The 22,032-nt window shown below is 50.7% G+C and overlaps 1 protein-coding gene across 1 annotated transcript in view; it reads right to left on the bottom strand.

The window, feature by feature from the left end:
• Positions 1-17,148: 17,148 nt before the first annotated feature.
• AP5M1 (adaptor related protein complex 5 subunit mu 1) overlaps positions 17,149-22,032 on the bottom strand; it is a 37,144-nt gene continuing 32,260 nt past the window's right edge. The window contains exons 8-9 of the mRNA XM_060263157.1: positions 20,499-20,595; positions 17,149-17,372 (exon numbers count right to left, since the gene is read on the bottom strand). Of these exons, the coding sequence (XP_060119140.1) occupies positions 17,290-17,372; positions 20,499-20,595 (180 nt within the window). The 3' untranslated portion in view covers positions 17,149-17,289. The remainder of the gene's footprint in view (positions 17,373-20,498; positions 20,596-22,032) is intronic.

Below are 22,032 nucleotides of genomic sequence, written 5' to 3'. Positions count from 1 at the left end.
CTTTTTTGTAAGCTCTTGGAGGATCGGCTGCATCAGGGGGTGTGGCCTAATATGCAAAGGAGCGCCTGCTAGAATTCCACCTTACAAGGCTCTTTTTTGTAAGCTCTTGGAGGATCGGCTGCATCAGGGGGTGTGGCCTAATATGCAACGGAGCTCCTGCTAGAATTCCACCTTACAAGGCTCTTTTTTGTAAGCTCTTGGAGGATCGGCTGCATCAGGGGGTGTGGCCTAATATGCAAAGGAGCTCCTGCTAGAATTCCACCTTACAAGGCTCTTTTTTGTAAGCTCTTGGAGGATCGGCTGCATCAGGGGGTGTGGCCTAATATGCAAAGGAGCGCCTGCTAGAATTCCACCTTACAAGGCTCTTTTTTGTAAGCTCTTGGAGGATCGGCTGCATCAGGGGGTGTGGCCTAATATGCAAAGGAGCTCCTGCTAGAATTCCACCTTACAAGGCTCTTTTTTGTAAGCTCTTGGAGGATCGGCTGCATCAGGGGGTGTGGCCTAATATGCAAAGGAGCGCCTGCTAGAATTCCACCTTACAAGGCTCTTTTTTGTAAGCTCTTGGAGGATCGGCTGCATCAGGGGGTGTGGCCTAATATGCAAAGGAGCGCCTGCTAGAATTCCACCTTACAAGGCTCTTTTTTGTAAGCTCTTGGAGGATCGGCTGCATCAGGGGGTGTGGCCTAATATGCAAAGGAGCTCCTGCTAGAATTCCACCTTACAAGGCTCTTTTTTGTAAGCTCTTGGAGGATCGGCTGCATCAGGGGGTGTGGCCTAATATGCAAAGGAGCGCCTGCTAGAATTCCACCTTACAAGGCTCTTTTTTGTAAGCTCTTGGAGGATCGGCTGCATCAGGGGGTGTGGCCTAATATGCAAAGGAGCTCCTGCTAGAATTCCACCTTACAAGGCTCTTTTTTGTAAGCTCTTGGAGGATCGGCTGCATCAGGGGGTGTGGCCTAATATGCAACGGAGCGCCTGCTAGAATTCCACCTTACAAGGCTCTTTTTTGTAAGCTCTTGGAGGATCGGCTGCATCAGGGGGTGTGGCCTAATATGCAAAGGAGCTCCTGCTAGAATTCCACCTTACAAGGCTCTTTTTTGTAAGCTCTTGGAGGATCGGCTGCATCAGGGGGTGTGGCCTAATATGCAAAGGAGCGCCTGCTAGAATTCCACCTTACAAGGCTCTTTTTTGTAAGCTCTTGGAGGATCGGCTGCATCAGGGGGTGTGGCCTAATATGCAAAGGAGCTCCTGCTAGAATTCCACCTTACAAGGCTCTTTTTTGTAAGCTCTTGGAGGATCGGCTGCATCAGGGGGTGTGGCCTAATATGCAAAGGAGCGCCTGCTAGAATTCCACCTTACAAGGCTCTTTTTTGTAAGCTCTTGGAGGATCGGCTGCACCAGGGGGTGTGGCCTAATATGCAAAGGAGCGCCTGCTAGAATTCCACCTTACAAGGCTCTTTTTTGTAAGCTCTCGGAGGATCGGCTGCATCAGGGGGTGTGGCCTAATATGCAAAGGAGCTCCTGCTAGAATTCCACCTTACAAGGCTCTTTTTTGTAAGCTCTTGGAGGATCGGCTGCATCAGGGGGTGTGGCCTAATATGCAAAGGAGCGCCTGCTAGAATTCCACCTTACAAGGCTCTTTTTTGTAAGCTCTTGGAGGATCGGCTGCACCAGGGGGTGTGGCCTAATATGCAAAGGAGCGCCTGCTAGAATTCCACCTTACAAGGCTCTTTTTTGTAAGCTCTTGGAGGATCGGCTGCATCAGGGGGTGTGGCCTAATATGCAAAGGAGCTCCTGCTAGAATTCCACCTTACAAGGCTCTTTTTTGTAAGCTCTTGGAGGATCGGCTGCATCAGGGGGTGTGGCCTAATATGCAAAGGAGCTCCTGCTAGAATTCCACCTTACAAGGCTCTTTTTTGTAAGCTCTTGGAGGATCGGCTGCATCAGGGGGTGTGGCCTAATATGCAAAGGAGCGCCTGCTAGAATTCCACCTTACAAGGCTCTTTTTTGTAAGCTCTGGGAGGAATGGCTACATCAGGGGTGTGTGGCCTAATATGCAAAGGAGCTCCTGCTAGAATTCCACCTTACAAGGCTCTTTTTTGTAAGCTCTTGGAGGACTGGCTACATCAGGGGTGTGTGGCCTAATATGCAAAGGAGCTCCTGCTAGAATTTTGCCCCTGGGCAGCAGGGTGTCAGGGAGTGCACAGGCAGGGGGAGGGGGCACCCACTGGCTGCCCCTGAAGCCAGATAGCCCCTTAGGTGGCTGGCTATTTGGCCTACTGGGACACACCGACCCTGATGACTGCCCTTAGCCATGATATGAATCTCAACTACAGAGGAGCCTGAAACAAGTTTGTCAATTGAAATAAATGACTTTCTTAGTTTTGTGAGTGAAATCACCTAAAATGGATCCTTGGGAGCCCCTTTTATAGACTCCCAAGGATCCATTTTAGGTTGTTTTATCCCCCCAAAATTCCTATCATTCAGCAATCTTATCACACAACAGTTTGGCTTCCGATGTCGTGTACTTTCGGAACTGTCAGAAACAGTTGCCCAGTTTTTTCTTATCTTTCCATGGAAAGGCTTTCCCCAGTTTTTTAAATAGCACCAGTCAGGGCCTTTTTTGATACGAAAAGCCCAGCAGGAACTCATTTGCACATTGGGCCACACACCCCGACACCAAGCCAGCCGGAACTGCGTTCCTGTGCGCTCCTGCTAAAAAAGAAAAAAGCCCTGGTGCCAGTCACTTTAAAGAGGCCCACCACCGGATCGGAAAAACAACAAATAATTGTTATTTTGCAGCCGGAATCCAAAATTATGCTAAACTCATGCTGCTGATGAATTTAGGGGCAGGTGTTGTGCATTTAGGGAGAGGTGTTTGTGAGTTTCCTGCATTGTGCAGGGGGTTGGACTAGATGACCCTGGAGGTCCCTTCCAACTCTATGATTCTACAATTCTATGATCCGTTCCCTTCATTGGGAACGATGCGAATTCCTATTGCTGGCTTTTATCGCTCGGTTCGTGACAAATCTTCGCCACTGGTGCCGAACGTCAAGAGCATCCCCCTTCCATCATCTTTTGGATATCGGGAGCCCGCTCAGCTCTGTGGCAGGTGTCTGATTCCCTAATCACACTTTTTGACACTAAACGGCATTTACTCCCTTCTGCCTCCTGAAGCTCCTTGACACTTTTCAGGCTCCCCAACGCTAGCAGTTCATAGTCGCCGCCAACGCAAAACGTCTTTCAAATGTGTGCGCGCGTGTGATACACACACACACACACACGCACCGAGTGTTATAAATAAAGAGGCAAAGAATGACTATCAAAGAAAACGAATAAAATCCATATTGAGATAATTTTTTTAGGAAATGATTGAAGTTTTAACCCAAGAAAGGACTCTTAGAGTTTCCTTATAGCTTAGAATAAGAACATGCCAATCACGATTAAGCTTCTGGAATTGGAATCCCTTTGAAATGCAGCTGTTTCTTCTTTAATTGTGGCAGCGGACTTGGGAAGAAAAGAAAGGTCCGGCCTTCGAGATGAGTCAGGAATACAAAATAGCTCTGGATTAGTTGGGGAGTTCAAAGGTCGGTAATTACACCAAGGAGTTCCCAGACACAGTGAAAACATGAAACAAGTCACCTACCAAACGGAGAAAGAGACTTCAGTCTCCACCCCACCCACCGCCCCCTTTCCCTTCTTTGTCTTGTGAAAGACATTATCTCCAAGAGATAAGTTCCTAGACAGAAGCAGAAGCATTGTAAGGGTGACCAGCTGATCTCTGGAGGAAGAAAATGGCCAGAATTGGAGGTTGCCCCGCGACGTGAGGAAGAGGCTACTCGAGAGAGTGTCGGGGTCTCTCTGGCACATTTGCCGGTATTCCACTCGGTATGGTGTAAACCAATACTCCCTCCAAGCTGTGGAGTCTTGTGAGCAAAAATTCTACTTCTCGATTGAGCTACTGGCATTAAAGTTGTGAGCGAATGATTTGGCTACTGAACAAATGAACATAAGAACATAAGATAAGCCATGTTGGATCATGCCAATGGCCCAGCCAGTCCAACACTCTGTGTCACACATGAGAACATAAGAGAAGCCATGTTGGATCAGGCCAATGGCCCATCCAGTCCAACATTCTGTATCACACATAAAAACATAAGAGAAGCCATGTTAGGTCAGGCCAGTGGCCCATTCAGTCCAACACTCTGTGTCACACATAAGAGAAGCCATGTTAGGTCAGGCCAATGGCCCATCCAGTCCAACATTCTGTGTCACACATAAGAACATAAGAGAAGCCATGTTAGGTCAGGCCAATGGCCCATTCAGTCCAACACTTTGTGTCACACATAAGAACATAAGAGAAGCCATGTCAGGTCAGGCCAATGGCCCATTCAGTCCAACACTCTGTGTCACACATGAGAACATAAGAGAAGCCATGTTAGGTCAGGCCAATGGCCCATCCAGTCCAACATTCTGTGTCACACATAAGAACATAAGAGAAGCCATGTTGGATCAGGCCAATGGCCCATCCAGTCCAACACTCTGTGTCACACATAAGAACATAAGAGAAGCCATGTTGGGTCAGGCCAATGGCCCATCCAGTCCAACACTCTGTGTCACACATAAGAACATAAGAGAAGCCCTGTTGGATCAGGCCAATGGCCCATCCAGTCCAACACTCTGTGTCACATAAGAACATAAGAGAAGCCATGTTGGATCAGGCCAAAGGCCCATCCAGTCCAACACTCTGTGTCACACATAAGAACATAAGAGAAGCCATGTTGGATCAGGCCAATGGCCCATCCAGTCCAACACTCTGTGTCACACATAAGAACATAAGAGAAGCCATGTTGGATCAGGCCAATGGCCCACCCAGTCCAACACTCTGTGTCACACAGTGGCCAAAACCCAGGGGCCATCAGGAAGTCCCTAGTGGAGCCAGGACACTAGAAGCCTTCCCACTGTTCTCCCTCCCAAGCACCAAGAAGACAGAACATCACTTGCCTCAGACAGAGAGTTCAAAAAATACACTGTGGCTAATAGCCACTGGTGGACCTCTGCTCCAGATGTTGATCCAATCCCCTTTTGAAGCTGGCTATGCTTTTAGTTGTCACTACCTCCTGTGGCAGTGAATTCCAAGAGACCAAAATGAGTTTGCTCTGGAGCCATCCTTCCTGAGCCGAGACAAAAATGGGTGAGCCAGAGGCTAAAAAACTGTGAGCTAGCTCACACAAAGTCAACTTAGAGGGAACACTGGTGTCAACCGATGGGCCATCCTTGCTTCCTGTGTATGCATCCCTGTTTTCTTAGCCTGGAAACTGGTGGGTTGGACCTATCCTGCTTTTGAAGCTGGGCGTCTTCTGCTGGTCTCCTGCAAAGCACATTGAAGGTAGTTCCAACCAGAACCTGGCAGCAAATACCCTGGGTTGATGAACCAAGGAGCCAGGCAGAGTTCTGCTTACAACACAGACCTGTCCGGGGTTGCCAGCGACGGGATAGGCAGGCCCTAGAGGCTAGGGTTGCCAGGTTCAGTTCCAGAAATATCTGGGGACTTTGTGGGTGGAGCCAGGAGAAAAGTTGTGACAAGCGTAATTGAACTCCAAAAGGAGTTCTGGCCATCACATTCAATGAAATTGTTGAGCAGTCAGGTTAGAACAGATAAAAGGAAGTACTTCTTCACCCAAAGGGTGATTAACACATGAAATTCACTGCCACCAGAGGTGGTGGTAGCTACAAACATGGACAGCTGCAAGCGGGGGTTGGATAAACATACGGAGCAGTGGCTATTAGCCACAGCGTATTGTTGGAACTGATTCAGAACTGATTCACCCACAGTGATGCAGGGAGGGTCTGACCTAGCCTCAGATCGCAAAGCATGGAGGCACACCATCCACCAGGCTCTCTCTTCCTTTGAGAACGCACGCATAGCTGGTCTTGAGGACAAAAGGAGATTGAGGAAGAATCTCACTGCTACAGCACCAACCCCAAATCAGACTTTTCCCTGCAGCCACTGTGGCCGGGCCTGCCTGTCCCTCATTGGTCTTGTCAGCCACCAGCGAGCCTGCAGCAAACGTGGACTATTGCACCCTTCTTAAATCTTCGTTCGCGAAGCCAAGCCGAGAGAGAGAGAGATTGTTGGAACTCTCTGTCTGGAGCAGTGATGCTCTGTATTCTTGGTACTTTGGTGGTGGGGGGTCACAGTGGGAGGGCTTCTAGTGTCCTGGACCCACTAATGGATCTCCTGATGGTGAATGGTTTTTTTGGCCACTGTGTGACACAGAGTGTTGGACTGGATGGTAGGGTTGCCAAGTCCAATTAAAGAAAAATCTGGGGACTTTGGGGGCGGAGCCAGGAGACATTGGGGATGGAGCCAGGAACAAGGATGTGACAAGCATAATTGAACTCCAAGGGAGTTCTGGCCATCACGTTTAAAGGGACAGCACGCCTTTTTAAATGCCTTTCTTCCAGAGGAAATAATTAAGGATAGGGGCACCATCTTTTGGGGCTCATAGAATTGGACCCTCTGGTCCAATATTTTTGAAACTTGGGGGGTATTTTGGGGAGAGGCACTAGCTGCTATACTAAAAATCTGGTGCCTCTACCTCAAAAAATAGTCCCCCCAGAGCCCCCAATACCCATGGATCAATTCCCTATTATTCTCTATGGGAATCGTTCTCCATAGGGAATAATAGAATGCCTACTAGACATATCCCTCCCCCCCCACGCTTTCTAAAGTGGGGGGCCTCCATACCAGGGAATCCCCCATCCCTGCCCCCTCCCTCTCTCTCACACACACACACAAATACTTACCGTACTTGGTCTTCTTCCAGCAGAATCTGCTCGCTGTGAAAAGGAAAGCAAGCTGCACAGGAAAAGAAAGGGAGGGGCCGTTCCTGTTTTCCTGTGCAGCCTTAAAGGGACACATTTTAAAAACGGATCCCAAGCTGTAAAACAACATGATGCCTACAGGTATGTTCTCTCTCCCCCTGCCCCCAGATTTTTTAAGAGCGGGGGAGGAGGCTGAAATTTCGGGGGTCCCCCGCCAGGTCGGGAGGGTTGGGAAGCCTACTGGATGGGCTAATGGCCTGACCCAACATGCTTCTCTTATGTTCTTATGACTCACACAGTGGCCAGCAACTTCCTCTGGAGGGCCAACAAAAGGGCATGGAGGCCGAGGCCTTCATAAGAACATCAGAAGAGCCCTGCTGGATCAGAGCAGTGGTCCATCCAGTCCAGCATCCTTTCTCACACAGTGGCCAACCAGTTCCTCTGAAGGCCCAACAACAGGGCAGAGAGGCCGAGGCCTTCATTAGAACATCAGAAGAGCCCTTCTGGATCAGACCAGTGGCCCATCTAGTCCAGCATCCTGTTTCACACAGTGGCCAGCCACTTCCTCTGGAGGTCCAACAACAGGGCAGAGAGGCTGAGGCCTTCATAAGAACATCAGAAGAGCCCTGCTGGATCAGACCAGTGGTGGCATCTAGTCCAGCATCCTGTTTCACACAGTGGCCAGCCAGTTCCTCTGGAGGGCCAGCAACAGCACAGAGAGGCCGCAGCCTTCCGTGATATTGCCTTCTCGCACCGGAATGCACTGGTTTAGTGGCTCACCATGGCTAGTAGCCACTGATAGACTTCTCCTACATGAATCTTTTGAAGCCATCTATGCCTGTGGCAGCAAATTCTTCATCCTCTGGCAGCAAATTCCACATTTTAATCTGGGACGATCCATATAAGAAGCATGTACTCTGCTGGTGGACTATACCCTCTCTTGAACTACTCCCTCTTGAACTATGTTTGCCAACTCTGGAGATGTGGCGGTGAAGCTGGTGAGGGAGGGGTTTGATTGAGGAAAGACCTCACTTGGGTATAACACCATAAAGTCCGCCCTCCGAATCAGCCATTTTCCTTAGGGGAACTGATCTTTGTAATCTGAAGAGGAGTGGTAATTCTTAAAGATCTCCAGGCCCAACCCTTACCAGTAAATTCTAAGAGGTTTTTGTATTCAGGATAGGCACAGGACTGGCCTGCTTAAAATCATACACTTAAGTGGCTTTGAGCTAAATTGCTGTCTAAAGAGTGGCTTGCTTGAAATTAAAATTAAAAATGAACAATTAATTATAAAGAGTACAAGAGCAGCTGGCCATCTAAAGAGCAGCTTGCTCTTAGTAATGTATTGTAGAGAGTGACAGGCCAGCAAACTTCAGAAAGCTTGTGGATCTGGTTAAATGAATAAGTTTGGACTGGCTCAGGGCTCCTATAATATATCTATATCTATATCTCTCTCTCCCGGCTTGACTTCGCAAACGAAGATTAAGAAAGGTGCAGTAGTCCACGTCTGCTGCAGGCTCGCTGGTGGCTGACAAGGATGCCCGTTGACCGCGGCTAGCCAACTGGGGTGGAGGAGACGAGCTTTGTTTAGGCCACCTTTTCTAGGCCCCTCTCCGTGTGGAGCAAGCAGTGCTGTCCCTAGATAAGGCTGCTTGGTCGTTCAGGGTGCTGCCGAAAGATGCTTTCGTCTCCGGGTCAGCATCAGGCGACCAATACCCTGAACCGCCTACATGCGGGATCGGGACTGCGGCTTCCAGTGGCACCTTCCACCTGCCGTTTCGCCCCTAGCCCATCGCTGCAGGACTTGATGTGTTGTGGGTTGTGTATGTGGATATGCCCTTCAGGCCTGCGCAGAGGAATTTTTTAGGTGAAGCCCAGTGTGCGCGGTACTGGCTCCACCCTTTCACCTGGGGGTCATCTGCCATGGCCCAGTAAGCCGGGACGCCGGCAGCGAGTCCTCCAGGTGGTAGGTGTTACATTAACGAGCTCTATCTGCCCGGGTTTGATGTTAGAGTTTTCCTTCTCTTGGCTGGCGAGGTTGGTGAGCCCAGCCTGCCCATCCGGTTATACCGCCGGACATTCGGTCGCACCATGACGTGGCAAACTCTGTGAAAAATGGGGGGGGGGGGGGACCAGCGAGAAGGTGTTGCCACGGATGCAATAATGTAGGAGAGGCCATTGCAGTGACCATCTGCCAGGCAAAGCCAGACAGTGACCACGTGGCGTTCACTACACCGGGAAGGAGAGGCGATGCATTGCGCATACACTTTCCCTGGGGGGGGCAGGACACCAGAGGGAGCCCCCCATATCTCTATCTATCTATCTATCTATCTATCTATCTATCTATCTATCTATCTATCTATCTATCTATCTATCTATCTATCTATCTATCTATCTATCTATCTATCTATCTATCTATCTATCTATCTATCTATCTATCTATCTATCTATCTATCTATCATCTATCTACTCTTAAGTGTCATTGAGTGAATGAGAGAAGATATTGCAGAAGAACATAGGGTTGCCAATCCCCAGGTGGGGGCAGGGGATCCCCCGGTTTGGAGACCCTCCCCCCACTTCAGGGTCATCAGAAAGCGGGGGGAGGGGAGGGAAATGTCTGCTGGGAACTCTGTTATTCCCTATGGAGATTTATTCCCATAGAAAATAATGGAGAATTGATCCGCGAGTATCTGGGGCTCTGGGGGGGCTGTGTGTTGAGGTAGAGGCACCAAATTTTCAGTACAGCATCTAGTGCCTCTCCCCAAAATATCCCCCACGTTTCAAAACGATTGGACCAGGGGGTCCAATTCTATGAGCCCCAAAAGAAGGTGCCCCTATTCTTCATTATTTCCTATGGAGGGAAGGCATTGAAAAGGTGTGCCGTCCATTTAAATGTGATGGCCAGAACTCCCTTTGGAGTTCAATGATGCTTGTCACAGCCTTGATCTTGGCTCCACCCCCAAAGTCTCCTGGCTCCACCCCCAAAGTTAAATTGGACTTGGCAACCCAAGAAGAACATTAACATTTGGATGGTACTAAAGGCTGTTAACCCTGGAAGAAACATAGAAAGGATTACTCCCGAGGAAGTCTATTGACAAAATGAGCTTACATCCGGGTGCTCATAAGGACTTTTTTTTTTTGTAATATGGGAATGTCAGAATTGGACCTCTGTTGCAATATGAAGTATTAAAATATATGAAGGTTTTTAAATGGTTTTTATTAAACTTTATTAGCCAGCATATCACAGTAGTTTAACTGGCAAGACTGGCAAGCCTATGACAAGTCTTCCAAAGTGTCTTTTGCTACCTGCCAGGGAATGTACCCAAGTAGCCCCGTGGCACAGAGCGGTAAGCTGCAGTACTGCAGTCCAAGCTCTGCTCACAACCTGAGTTCAATCCCAGCGGAAGCTGGTTCAGGTCGCCGGCTCAGGGTTGACTCAGCCGTCCATTCTTCCGAGGTCAGTAAAATGAGTCCCCAGCTTGCCGGGGGGAAAGTGCAAAAGACTGGGGAAGGCAATGGCAAACCACCCCGTAAAAAGTCTGCCGTGTAAACTTTGTGAAAGCAACGTCACCCAAGAGTCGAAATCGACTGGTGCTTGCACAGGGGACTATGGCCCATCCAGTCGAACACTCTGTGTCACATAAGAATATAAGAGAAGCCATGTTGGATCAGGCCAGTGGCCCATCCAGTCCAACACTCTGTGTCACATAAGAACATAAGAGAAGCCATGTTGGATTAGGCCAATGGCCCACCCAGTCGAACACTCTGTGTCACATAAGAATATAAGAGAAGCCATGTTGAATCAGGCCAATGGCCCACCCATTCCAACACTCTGTGTCACATAAGAACATAAGAGAAGCCATGTTGGATCAGGCCAATGGCCCACCCAGTCCAACACTCTGTGTCACATAAGAACATAAGAGAAGCTAAGTTGGATCAGGCCAATGGCCCATCTAGTCCAACACTCTGTGTCACAGAAGAACATAAGAGAAGCCATGTTGGATCAGGCCAGTGGCCCATCCAGTCCAACACTCTGTGTCACATAAGAACATAAGAGAGGCCATGTTGGATCAGGCCAATGGCCCATCCAGTCCAGCACTCTGTGTCACATAAGAACATAAGAGAAGCCCTGTTGGATCAGGCCAATGGCCCATCTAGTCCAACACTCTGTGTCACACAGTGGCCAAATTTTTTTATATTTGTGTCACACTGTGGCTAATAGCCACTGATGGACCTCTGCTCCATATGTTTATCCAATCCCCTCTTGAAGCTGTCTATGCTTGTAGCCGCCACCACCTCCTGTGGCAGTGAATTCCACATGTTAATCACCCTTTGGGTGGAGAAGGACTTCCTTTTATCCGTTTTAATCCGACTGCTCTTTAACCGCAGTAACGAATTGGTGCTTGCACAGGGAACAGCCTTGACCGTTTTAGGGATTGCACCTGGCCTCTTTTGTATGCCAAGCAGGCGCTCCCGTTTTGAGCACGGCCCTTTCTCACGGCGGGAAAGCGCGTTCGTATTCATGTCGGCATTAAACGTCCGCATCGGTTGTATCTCCTAGATGGTATCGTGGAGGCAGCAGGGGATTTTTAATTTCGGCGTGCCCGGGCCGTCTTTGAGAAGCCAGCCCCAGCGGTTGCGGCAGCCCAATGGAACAGGCTCTGGGGGGGGGGGATCAGTCTCCCGTTTGGAATGTTTAGCCCGCCCTTCGATTACATCTCCACCTGACTGCTCGGGAAAATTAAGACTTTAAAACTTCTCCCCGTCTGCAGCCTCTGATCTTATTTATCACACAGCATCCAGTTAAACAAAAGTCGGGGCCACAGTTCCTGCTTATTAAAGATGCCGCTCGGCTCGGTTTTTTAATGTGATTCCTTAGGTTTTCCCTGTTTTTTTTTTTTACCTCTGTCACCGCGCTTTCATTGTTTGCTTAATTTCCGGTAACTTTCTGGAATTCTATTTTTTTTCCTTAAAGAAGGAAAAACACCCAAGATTCAGTGGGTAGTTTCTGTGCCTTCCTAACTCTCCCACTGTGGATGCCATGATTCTTTCCCTGCCACGTAGGGCTGCCAAATCTGACTCAAGAAATATCTGGGGACTTTGGGGATGGAGCAAGGAGACATTGCGGGTGGAGCCAGGAGACTTTGGGGGGGGGGGGGGGGACCCAGGAGCAAAGTTGTAACAAGCATGATTGAACTCCAAAGGGAGTTCTTGCCATCACATTTAAAGGGACTACACGCCACCACATTTAAAGAGACTACACACCACTACATTTAAAGGGACCACACACCTTTTAAGAGCCAGTTTGGCGTAGTGGTTAAGTGTGCAGACTCTTATCTGGGAGAACCGGGTTTGATTCCCCATTCCTCCACTTGCACCTGCTGGAATGGCCTTGCGTCACCCATAGCTCTGGCAGAGGTTGTCCTTGAAAGGGCAGCTGCTGTGAGAGCCCTCTCCAGCCCCACCCACCTCACAGGATGTCTGTTGTGGGGGAGGAAGGAAAAGGAGATTGTGAGCTGCTTTGATACTCTTCGGAGTGGAGGGCGGGATATAAATCCAATATCATCTTCATCATCTTCTTCTTAAATGCCTTCCCTTCATTTGGAAATAATGAAGAATAAGGGCACCTTCTTCTGGGGCTTTGGAAATTAGCACCAAATTGTTTTAACTTAATACTTATCTAAATTGTTTTATTGTGATTTACTGTGTACTGTGAGCTGCCCTGAGCCTGCTTTGGCGGGGAGGGCAGTAATTCGTATTAACTAAACTAAACTAAACTATAATTCCACCCCCCCCCCCCCACCGCACCTTCCGGCCTGGTTTTTTGTGTTGGTACTCACCAATACTGAGTTACTGGCACCTTTTCTGGCCACTGTGTGACACAGAGTGTTGGACTGGATGGGCCACTGGCCTGACCCATCATGGCTTCTCTTATGTTCTTATGTGTAACACAGAATGTTGGACTGGATGGGCCACTGGCCTGATCTAACATGGCTTCTCTTATGTTCTTATGTGACACAGAGTGTTGGACTGGGTGGGCCATTGGTCTGATTCAACATGGCTTCTCTTATGTTCTTATGTGACACAGAGTGTTGGACTGGGTGGGCCATTGGCCTGATCCAACATGGCTTCTCTTATGTTCTTATGTGACACAGAGTGTTGGACTGGGTGGGCCATTGGCCTGATCCAACATGGCTTCTCTTATGTTCTTATGTGACACAGAGTGTTGGACTGGGTGGGCCATTGGCCTGATCCAACATGGCTTCTCTTATGTTCTTATGTGACACAGAGTGTTGGACTGGATGGGCCATTAGCCTGATCCAACATGGCTAAAGATTTAAGAAAGGTTCAGTGGTCCACGTCTGCTGCCGGCTCGCTGATGGCTGACATGACCAATGCGGGAGAGGCAGGTCCGGCCACAGTGGCTGCAGGGAAAAGTCTAATTTGGGGTTGGTGCTGTAGCAGTGCGATTCTTCCTCCATCTCCTTTTGAACTCAAGAACAGCTATGCGTGCGTTCTCAAAGGAAGAGACAGCCTGGTGGATGGTGTGCTTCCATGCTTTGCGATCTGAGGCTAGGTCAGACCACTGGTGATGGTTGATGCGACAGGTGCCAAGGGATTTCTTCAAGGAGTCCTTGTACCTCTTCTTTGGTGCCCCTCTATTTTGATGGGCGGTAGAAAGTTCGCCATACAGGGCAATCTTGGGAAGGCGGTGGTTTTCCATCCTGGAAATATGCCCTGCCCAGCGCAGCTGTGTCTTCAGCAGCAGTGCCTCCAGGCAAATAGGTGTGAAAAAGCTCAGCTTGAGACCCTGGAGAGCCACTGCCCGTCTGAGTAGACAATACTGACTTTGATGGACCGAGAGTCTGATTCAGTATAAGGCAGCTTCATGTGTTCATGCGCATGCCATCCAGTTAGGGCAAGTATTAGAACAGGGAGAGAAGGAGCGTGTTTTTCGCTACTATGATTTTTCTGTTCACTTTTTTAAAATGCCTGTAAATAGCAGGGCCGGATCTAGGGAGGGGCTGTGCTTGCCCTGGGCGCCGACGGAGGGGGGGGGCGCCAAATTCTACATGGAGTCCATTGTATTCTATGGGACCATAAGACCAAATGGCCCAAAGGGGGGCGCCATTTTTTAATTTTGCCCCCCCCCCCTCAAAAAACATGTCAATCCGGTCCTGGTAAATAGTTGTATACGTTAAATAAATGTTATTTGTTTAAAGTGGAGTCCCTCTGTACCACCTAGTTCCCCCAACTGCTTGGAACGCAAAGAGTGGGTTGGGGCATCCCTGGGGTGGAGAGAAGCGGCACAGCGGCCGGTTGCCAACTCTCCTGGGAAGACCCAAGGATTCTTAGCGAGTCCGGAGGGAGGTTAGGAGACTGTCCCGCCCAACCAGAGCCCAGAGAGGGACAGTGGGGGCAGTGAATACCCTGAGGCAGCAAAGTGGAACTGCCCCTACTGGGAAGGACTGGGCAGGGCCAGCTAGCAGACGCAGGACCGGTCCGCCACACAAGGTGTCATGATCCTGGGCCTGGCGAGGCCTGCAGGCCCCAGGGAAGCCTGCTTAGGAGTACTGGGAAGAGCCTACATTTCCCAGGATCCCCTCTATCCCTCTGATTGGGTGGCCAGGAGTTTGGAGGGAAACTGGCCCAGAGTGGGGTGGGGCCTGGAAGGAGAAGATAGATAAAAGGGCCAAGCCCAGGAAGTGGGCGTGTATGTTCTTTTCCTAGGAGGCAGAGCTGAGGAAGAGCTGCTGCCAGGAAGAGACCCCTGCCCTGTGAAGAAGGGTGAGTAGGCTAGGTCTGACTGAGACAGTAGGGACAGTAAGTTCAGACGCGTTGGGGCACTTGGTTATTTTTGGCATTTGGTTATATTCGCCCCTTTTACTGTTGTATGTACCTTGTTCGTTATATTACACTGACCTTTTAAATAAACCTTTTTTGTTTTTGTTCACTCCGCCTGGTCCTTATTTGGCCTAAGCTGACGGAGGCTTGGGAGGGGGCTCTGGGCCTTCTCAAGGGAGACCCTTAACCCAGAGTGGTGACAGCAGTTGGTAAGACCCCCACCTCAACTTTCTTTGGGCAAGGGCTTGAACAAGATGGCTTCCCAGAAATCTGTGGCAGATACAAGGCAGATACCCACAAGGCAGGTCCAGATTGACAGTTAGGCCAAGTAGGCTTTGGGGGACCCAGGTTGGCTTTCCCCCCAGCTCCCAGCAGCTGAGCCGCTCTTTCCCAGTTTGGTGTAGTGGGCAGCTGCTGGGAGAGCCCTCTCAGCCCCACCCACCTCACAGGGTGTCTGTTGTGGGGGAGGAAGGGAAAGGAAATTGTAGGCCGCTCTGAGACTCTGTCCTTGAAAGGGCAGCTGCTGTGAGAGCCCTCTCCAGCCCCACCCACCTCACAGGGTGTCTGTTGTGGGGGAGGAAGGGAAAGGAGATTGTAGGCCGCTCTGAGGCTCTGTCCTTGAAGGGGCAGCTGGTGTGAGAGCCCTCTCCAGCCCCACCCACCTCACAGGGTGTCTGTTGTGGGGGAGGAAGGGAAAGGAGATTGTAGGCCACTCTGAGACTCTGTCCTTGAAAGGGCAGCTGCTGTGAGAGCCCTCTCAGCCCCACCCACCTCACAGGGTGTCTGTTGTGGGGGAGGAAGGGAAAGGAAATTGTAGGCCGCTCTGAGACTCTGTCCTTGAAAGGGCAGCTGCTGTGAGAGCCCTCTCAGCCCCACCCACCTCACAGGGTGTCTGTTGTGGGGGAGGAAGGGAAAGGAGATTGTGAGCCGCTCTGAGACTCTGTCCTTGGAAGGGCAGCTGCTGTGAGAGCCCTCTCCAGCCCCACCCACCTCACAGGGTGTCTGTTGTGGGGGAGGAAGGGAAAGGAGATTGTGAGCCGCTCTGAGACTCTGTCCTTGGAAGGGCAGCTGCTGTGAGAGCCCTCCCCAGCCCCACCCACCTCACAGGGTGTCTGTTGTGGGGGAGGAAGGGAAAGGAGATTGTGAGCCGCTCTGAGACTCTGTCCTTGGAAGGGCAGCTGCTGTGAGAGCCCTCTCCAGCCCCACCCACCTCACAGGGTGTCTGTTGTGGGGGAGGAAGGGAAAGGAGATTGTGAGCCGCTCTGAGACTCTGTCCTTGGAAGGGCAGCTGCTGTGAGAGCCCTCCCCAGCCCCACCCACCTCACAGGGTGTCTGTTGTGGGGGAGGAAGGGAAAGGAGATTGTGAGCCGCTCTGAGACTCTGTCCTTGGAAGGGCAGCTGCTGTGAGAGCCCTCTCCAGCCCCACCCACCTCACAGGGTGTCTGTTGTGGGGGAGGAAGGGAAAGGAGATTGTGAGCCGCTCTGAGACTCTGTCCTTGGAAGGGCAGCTGCTGTGAGAGCCCTCCCCAGCCCCACCCACCTCACAGGGTGTCTGTTGTGGGGGAGGAAGGGAAAGGAGATTGTGAGCCGCTCTGAGACTCTGTCCTTGGAAGGGCAGCTGCTGTGAGAGCCCTCTCCAGCCCCACCCACCTCACAGGGTGTCTGTTGTGGGGGAGGAAGGGAAAGGAGATTGTGAGCCGCTCTGAGACTCTGTCCTTGGAAGGGCAGCTGCTGTGAGAGCCCTCCCCAGCCCCACCCACCTCACAGGGTGTCTGTTGTGGGGGAGGAAGGGAAAGGAGATTGTGAGCCGCTCTGAGACTCTGTCCTTGGAAGGGCAGCTGCTGTGAGAGCCCTCTCCAGCCCCACCCACCTCACAGGGTGTCTGTTGTGGGGGAGGAAGGGAAAGGAGATTGTGAGCCGCTCTGAGACTCTGTCCTTGGAAGGGCAGCTGCTGTGAGAGCCCTCCCCAGCCCCACCCACCTCACAGGGTGTCTGTTGTGGGGGAGGAAGGGAAAGGAGATTGTGAGCCGCTCTGAGACTCTGTCCTTGGAAGGGCAGCTGCTGTGAGAGCCCTCTCCAGCCCCACCCACCTCACAGGGTGTCTGTTGTGGGGGAGGAAGGGAAAGGAGATTGTGAGCCGCTCTGAGACTCTGTCCTTGAAAGGGCAGCTGCTGGGAGAGCCCTCTCCAGCCCCACCCGCCTCACAGGATGTCTGTTGTGGGGGAGGAAGGGAAAGGAGATTGTGAGCCGCTCTGAGACTCTTCGGAGTGGAGGGTGGGATATAAATCCAATATCACCTTCTAATGTGCCTCTCTCTGAGTCTCCCCTACAACTTTGTCAACGGGGCTTTGGAGAAGGTGCCTGCAGGCTGCAGTGGGGGCCGTGGGTCGCAGGGCAGGTGCTCCGTCTCTGAGATAATTTGCAAGGGCCCCCCTGGAGTTGTGACACAAGGGTAGGAGGAACCACGCAAAATAATTCAGAGAAATTATTTTATTGAAATGCAGATCATTTACGTCCCATCCCTTAACCCCCCGGAGGCCAGAGATAACAAATACACAGGTTAAAATAGTTCTGCAAATTCATCTTTTCTTTTCTGGTACAAAATGGGAGTTGGAATTAGAAAAGCAAAGTTCGATACACAACAGGTGCCGGGGCTTTGGAATTCCAGATGTAGTAATCGGAAGAAAGCACTTCTCGGGCTAAAACAGAAAAGAAATAAATAAATAAATAAGCTGCCAGGTGAAATCCTAAGAATTAAAATCTTAAGAGCCCCGTGGTGCAGAGTGGTAAAGCTGCAGTACTGCAGTCGGAGTCCTCTGCTCACGACCTGAGTTCGATCCCAGCGGAAGCTGGCTCAGGTAGCCAGCTCCAGGTTGACTCAGCCTTCCATCCTTCCGAGGTCGGTAAAATGAGTACCCAGCTTGCTGGGGGGAAAGTGTAGAGGACTGGGGAAGGCAATGGCAAACCACCGCATAAAAAGTCTGCCATGAAAATGTTGTGAAAGCATCGTCACCCCAGAGTCGAAAACAACTAGTGATTGCACAGGGGACTACCTTTACCTCGTAAATATCCTAAAATAAACCTTGCACTTGACAACCTAATAGAGAACAAACGTAACCTGTTAAAATCACTTGCACACAAACTGAATCATGAAGAAGACGGCAGATTTATACCTTGCCCTTCTCTCTGAATCAGAGAGCAGCTTACAATCTCCTTTATCTCCTTCACCCACAATAGACACCCTGTGAGGTAGGTGAGGCTGAGAGAGCTCTTACAAAAGCTGCCATTTCAAGGACAACTCCTACGAGAGCTATTGCTGACCCAAGGCCATTCCAGCAGCTGCAAGTGGAGGAGTGGGGAATCAAGAAGAAGAAGGAGATATTGGATTTATATCCTGCCCTATAACTCTGAATCTCAGAGTGGCCACAATCTCCTTTTACTTACTCCCCCCCCACCACACACACAACATACACTTTGTGAGGTAAGTGGGGCTGAGAGAGCTCTTACGACAACTCCTACGAGAGCCATGGCTGACCCAAGGCCATTCCAGCAGCTGCAAGTGGAGGAGTGGGGAATCAAACCCTGTGAGGTGGGGCTGAGAGAGCTCTGACAGAAGCTGCCCTTTCAGGGACAACCTCTGCCAGAGCTATGGCTGATCCAAGGCCATTCCAGCAGGTGCAAGTGCAGGAGTGGGGGATCAAACCCGGTTCTCCCAAATAAGCGTCTGCACACTTAACCACTACACCAAACTGGCTCTCTAATGCACTATGGATTTCTTTCAGCAATTGGCTGCAAGTGGATTTTGCCATTGCACACAGTAAAATCCAGCTGCAAAGTGGATTGAAAGTGCATTATTCAGTCTGTGTGGAAGCCGCCAAAATCTCTCTCCCCCTGCATACATGGACACAGTTATCTCAGTCCAACGCTTCTGCCATCCACGTTTATGAATACGTTTTAAAGAATGTCCGTCACTGGAGAACACTGGGAAAACGAGACGCTGGATTCTCATGGATGACAGAACTGTGGGATGTGCTCTCCGTGTTGCAAGGTCTACGATAGCGGATGGCAACGAGACATTCCAGTTTGGTGTAGTGGTTTAAGTGCGCAAACTCTGATCTGGGAGAACTGGGTTTGATTCCCCACTCCCTCCACTTGCACCTGCTGGAAGGGCCTCGGGTCAGCCAGAGCTCTGGCAGAGGTTGTCCTTGAAAGGGCAGCTGCTGTGAGAGCCCTCTCAGCCCCACCCACCTCACAGGGTGCCTGTTGTGGGGGAGGAAGGGAAAGGAGATTGCAGGCCGCTCTGAGACTCCGTCCTTGAAAGGGCAGCTGCTGGGAGAGCCCTCTCAGCCCCACCTACCTCACAGGGTGTCTGTTGTGGGGGAGGAAGGGAAAGGAGATTGCAGGCCGCTCTGAGACTCCGTCCTTGAAAGGGCAGCTGCTGGGAGAGCCCTCTCAGCCCCACCTACCTCACGGGGTGTCTGTTGTGGGGGAGGAAGGGAAAGGAGATTGCAGGCCGCTCTGAGACTCTGTCCTTGAAAGGGCAGCTGCTGGGAGAGCCCTCTCAGCCCCACCTACCTCACGGGGTGTCTGTTGTGGGGGAGGAAGGGAAAGGAGATTGTAGGCCGCTCTGAGACTCCGTCCTTGAAAGGGCAGCTGCTGGGAGAGCCCTCTCAGCCCCACCTACCTCACAGGGTGCCTGTTGTGGGGGAGGAAGGGAAAGGAGATTGCAGGCCGCTCTGAGACTCCGTCCTTGAAAGGGCAGCTGCTGGGAGAGCCCTCTCAGCCCCACCCACCTCACAGAGTGTCTGTTGTGGGGGAGGAAGGGAAAGGACATTGTGAGCTGCTCTGAGACTCTGTCCTTGAAAGGGCAGCTGCTGGGAGAGCCCTCTCAGCCCCACCTACCTCACGGGGTGTCTGTTGTGGGGGAGGAAGGGAAAGGAGATTGTAGGCCGCTCTGAGACTCTTGAGATTCAGGGTGAAGGGCGGGATATAAATCTATACAGCCTGGAAACTCTTCAGCTAACAACATAGCTACCTCAGAAACTATTCTTCTTGATGAGATCAGGAACATCATAAGAACATAAGAGAAGCCACGTTGGAGCAGGCCAGTGGCCCAGTGACTCTGTGTCACACAGTGGCCAAAAAACCTCAAACCCAAGTGCCATCAAGAGGTCCACCAGTGGGGCTAGAAGCCCTTCCACTGTGCCCCCTTAAAGCACCATAATACAGAGCATCACAGCCCCAGACAGAGAGTTCCAATGATAAGCTGTGGCTAATAGCCACTGATGGACCTCTGCTCCAGATATCTATCCAGTCCCCTCTTGAAGCTGGCTATGCTTATAGCTGCCACCACTTCCTGTGGCAGTGGATTCCACATGTCAATCACCTTTTGGGTGAAGAATTACTTCCTTTTGTCCATTCTAACCCGACTGCTCAGCAATTTCATCGAATGCCCACGAGTTCTTGTATGGTGAGAAAGGGAGAAAAGTACCTCTTTCTCTATCCCATGCACAATCTTGTCAACCTCTATCATGTCACCCCGCAATCGACGTTTCCCCAAGCTAAAGAGCCCCAAGCGTATTAACCTTTCTTCATAGGGGAAGTGTTCCAGCCCTTTAATCATTCTAGTTGCCCTTTTCTGCACTTTTTCCAATGCTATAATATCTTTTTGGGGGTGCGGTGACCAGAACTTTACACAGTATTGTGTACATCACTGATTAGAAATGCAACGCAGCTAAAAGCTATAACCCATGGGAAGAATGCCTATTAATACTGGGGCTCCTTAAGCACGCTCTATTCTTCCGAGAGGCAGAACCTACACTGACCTGTGCTGATCTTGGGCTTGCCGGCAGCGAAGACGTGGATAGAATGTTGGTCCGTGTAGCAGCCGGTCAGCGTGAAGTCCAGGATCCTGAAATAAAGCTGAAGACAGCCAAGCAGAAAACAGTGAAATGGATGAACGGACTTTTCATTTCCACCGCAGGGGGAAGACGCGTATGATTCAGGCGGGCAGAAGGGCAGAAGCTCCGAGCGGCGATAGAAACAGGACCCCCCCCAAAAGAGTTAAAATTGGTCTCTAACTCAGATTTTGGCATTTGACTTTCAAAATTCCACTGTTTCCAAGTTGATTATTAGGAAGAAGAGCTGGTCCTTTCCCTCCTGGTAGGGCACGCACGCATATCTGGCGAACAGCCTAGCTGAACTAATTTTTTTAACGATCACATTTCTATCCTGCTCCTTTCCCCACTGGACAGCAGGGAGGGAGGAGGATGTAAATTTGATACGAAGGCCACTGGGGGCTGTTTTTTTTTTTTTGCTCCCTAACTGGGACGGCAAAAGCCAGAAGGGGGTCAAGGATGGGAAGGTGGGGGGGGGGGCAGAGATGTGGGGGGCACATGTTGGCAGCTGTTTCTTAAGAACACAAGAGAAGCCCTGTTGGATCAAGCCAATGGGCCATCCAGTCCAACTCTCTGGGTCATGCTGGCCAAAAAACCCAAGTGCCATCAGGAGGTCCATCAGTGGGGCCAGGACACTAGACGTCCTCACACTGTGCCCCCCCCCCCCCAGACTCCAAGAATACAGAGCATCACTGCCCCAGACATAAGAGAAGCCCTGTTGGATCAGGCCAATGGCCCATCCAGTCCAACATTCTGTGTCACACAGTGGCCAAATAAACCAGATGACATCAGGAGGTCCATCAGTGGGACCAGGACACTAGAAATCCTCCCACTGTTGCCCCCCCCAATCACCAAGAATACAGAGCATCACTGCCCCAGACATAAGAACATATGAGAAGCCCTGTTGGATCAGGCCAATGGCCCATTCAGTCCAACATTCTGTGTCACACAGTGGCCATAAAAACCAGATGCCATCAGAAGGTCCATCAGTGGGACCAGGACACTAGAAGCCCTCCCACTGTGCTCCTCCCCCACCCCTCAACCAAGAATACAGAGCATCACTGCCCCAGACAGAGAGTTCCAACAATACGCTGTGGCTAATAGCTCCTGTCGGACCTCTGCTCCATATGTTGATCCAGTCCCCTCTTGAAGCTGGCTATGCTTGTAGCCTCCTGTGGCAGTGAATTCCACATGTTAATCACCCTTTGGGTGAAGTAGGACTTCCTCTGATCCGTTCTAACCCGACTGCTCAGCAGTTTCACGGAGTGCCCACGAGCTCTTGTCCGGTCGAGGAAGGGAGAAAAGTACCTCTTCACCACCCACCCATCCTACCTTGCTGAATGGGGGACAGATTTTAAACAGGGATATAGATTTTTAATTGCTTTATACTTTTAAAGTTCTGTTTTTATCGTGGTAATTTTACATGCTGTTAGCTGCCCTGAGTCCCATTCGGGGAAGAGGA

This window comes from Heteronotia binoei, chromosome 21 (genome assembly GCF_032191835.1).
Source record: "Heteronotia binoei isolate CCM8104 ecotype False Entrance Well chromosome 21, APGP_CSIRO_Hbin_v1, whole genome shotgun sequence".
Lineage (NCBI taxonomy): Eukaryota > Metazoa > Chordata > Lepidosauria > Squamata > Gekkonidae > Heteronotia > Heteronotia binoei.
Note: the sequence above shows the minus strand (reverse complement) of the source record. Positions and strands in the feature narration are given on the sequence as shown.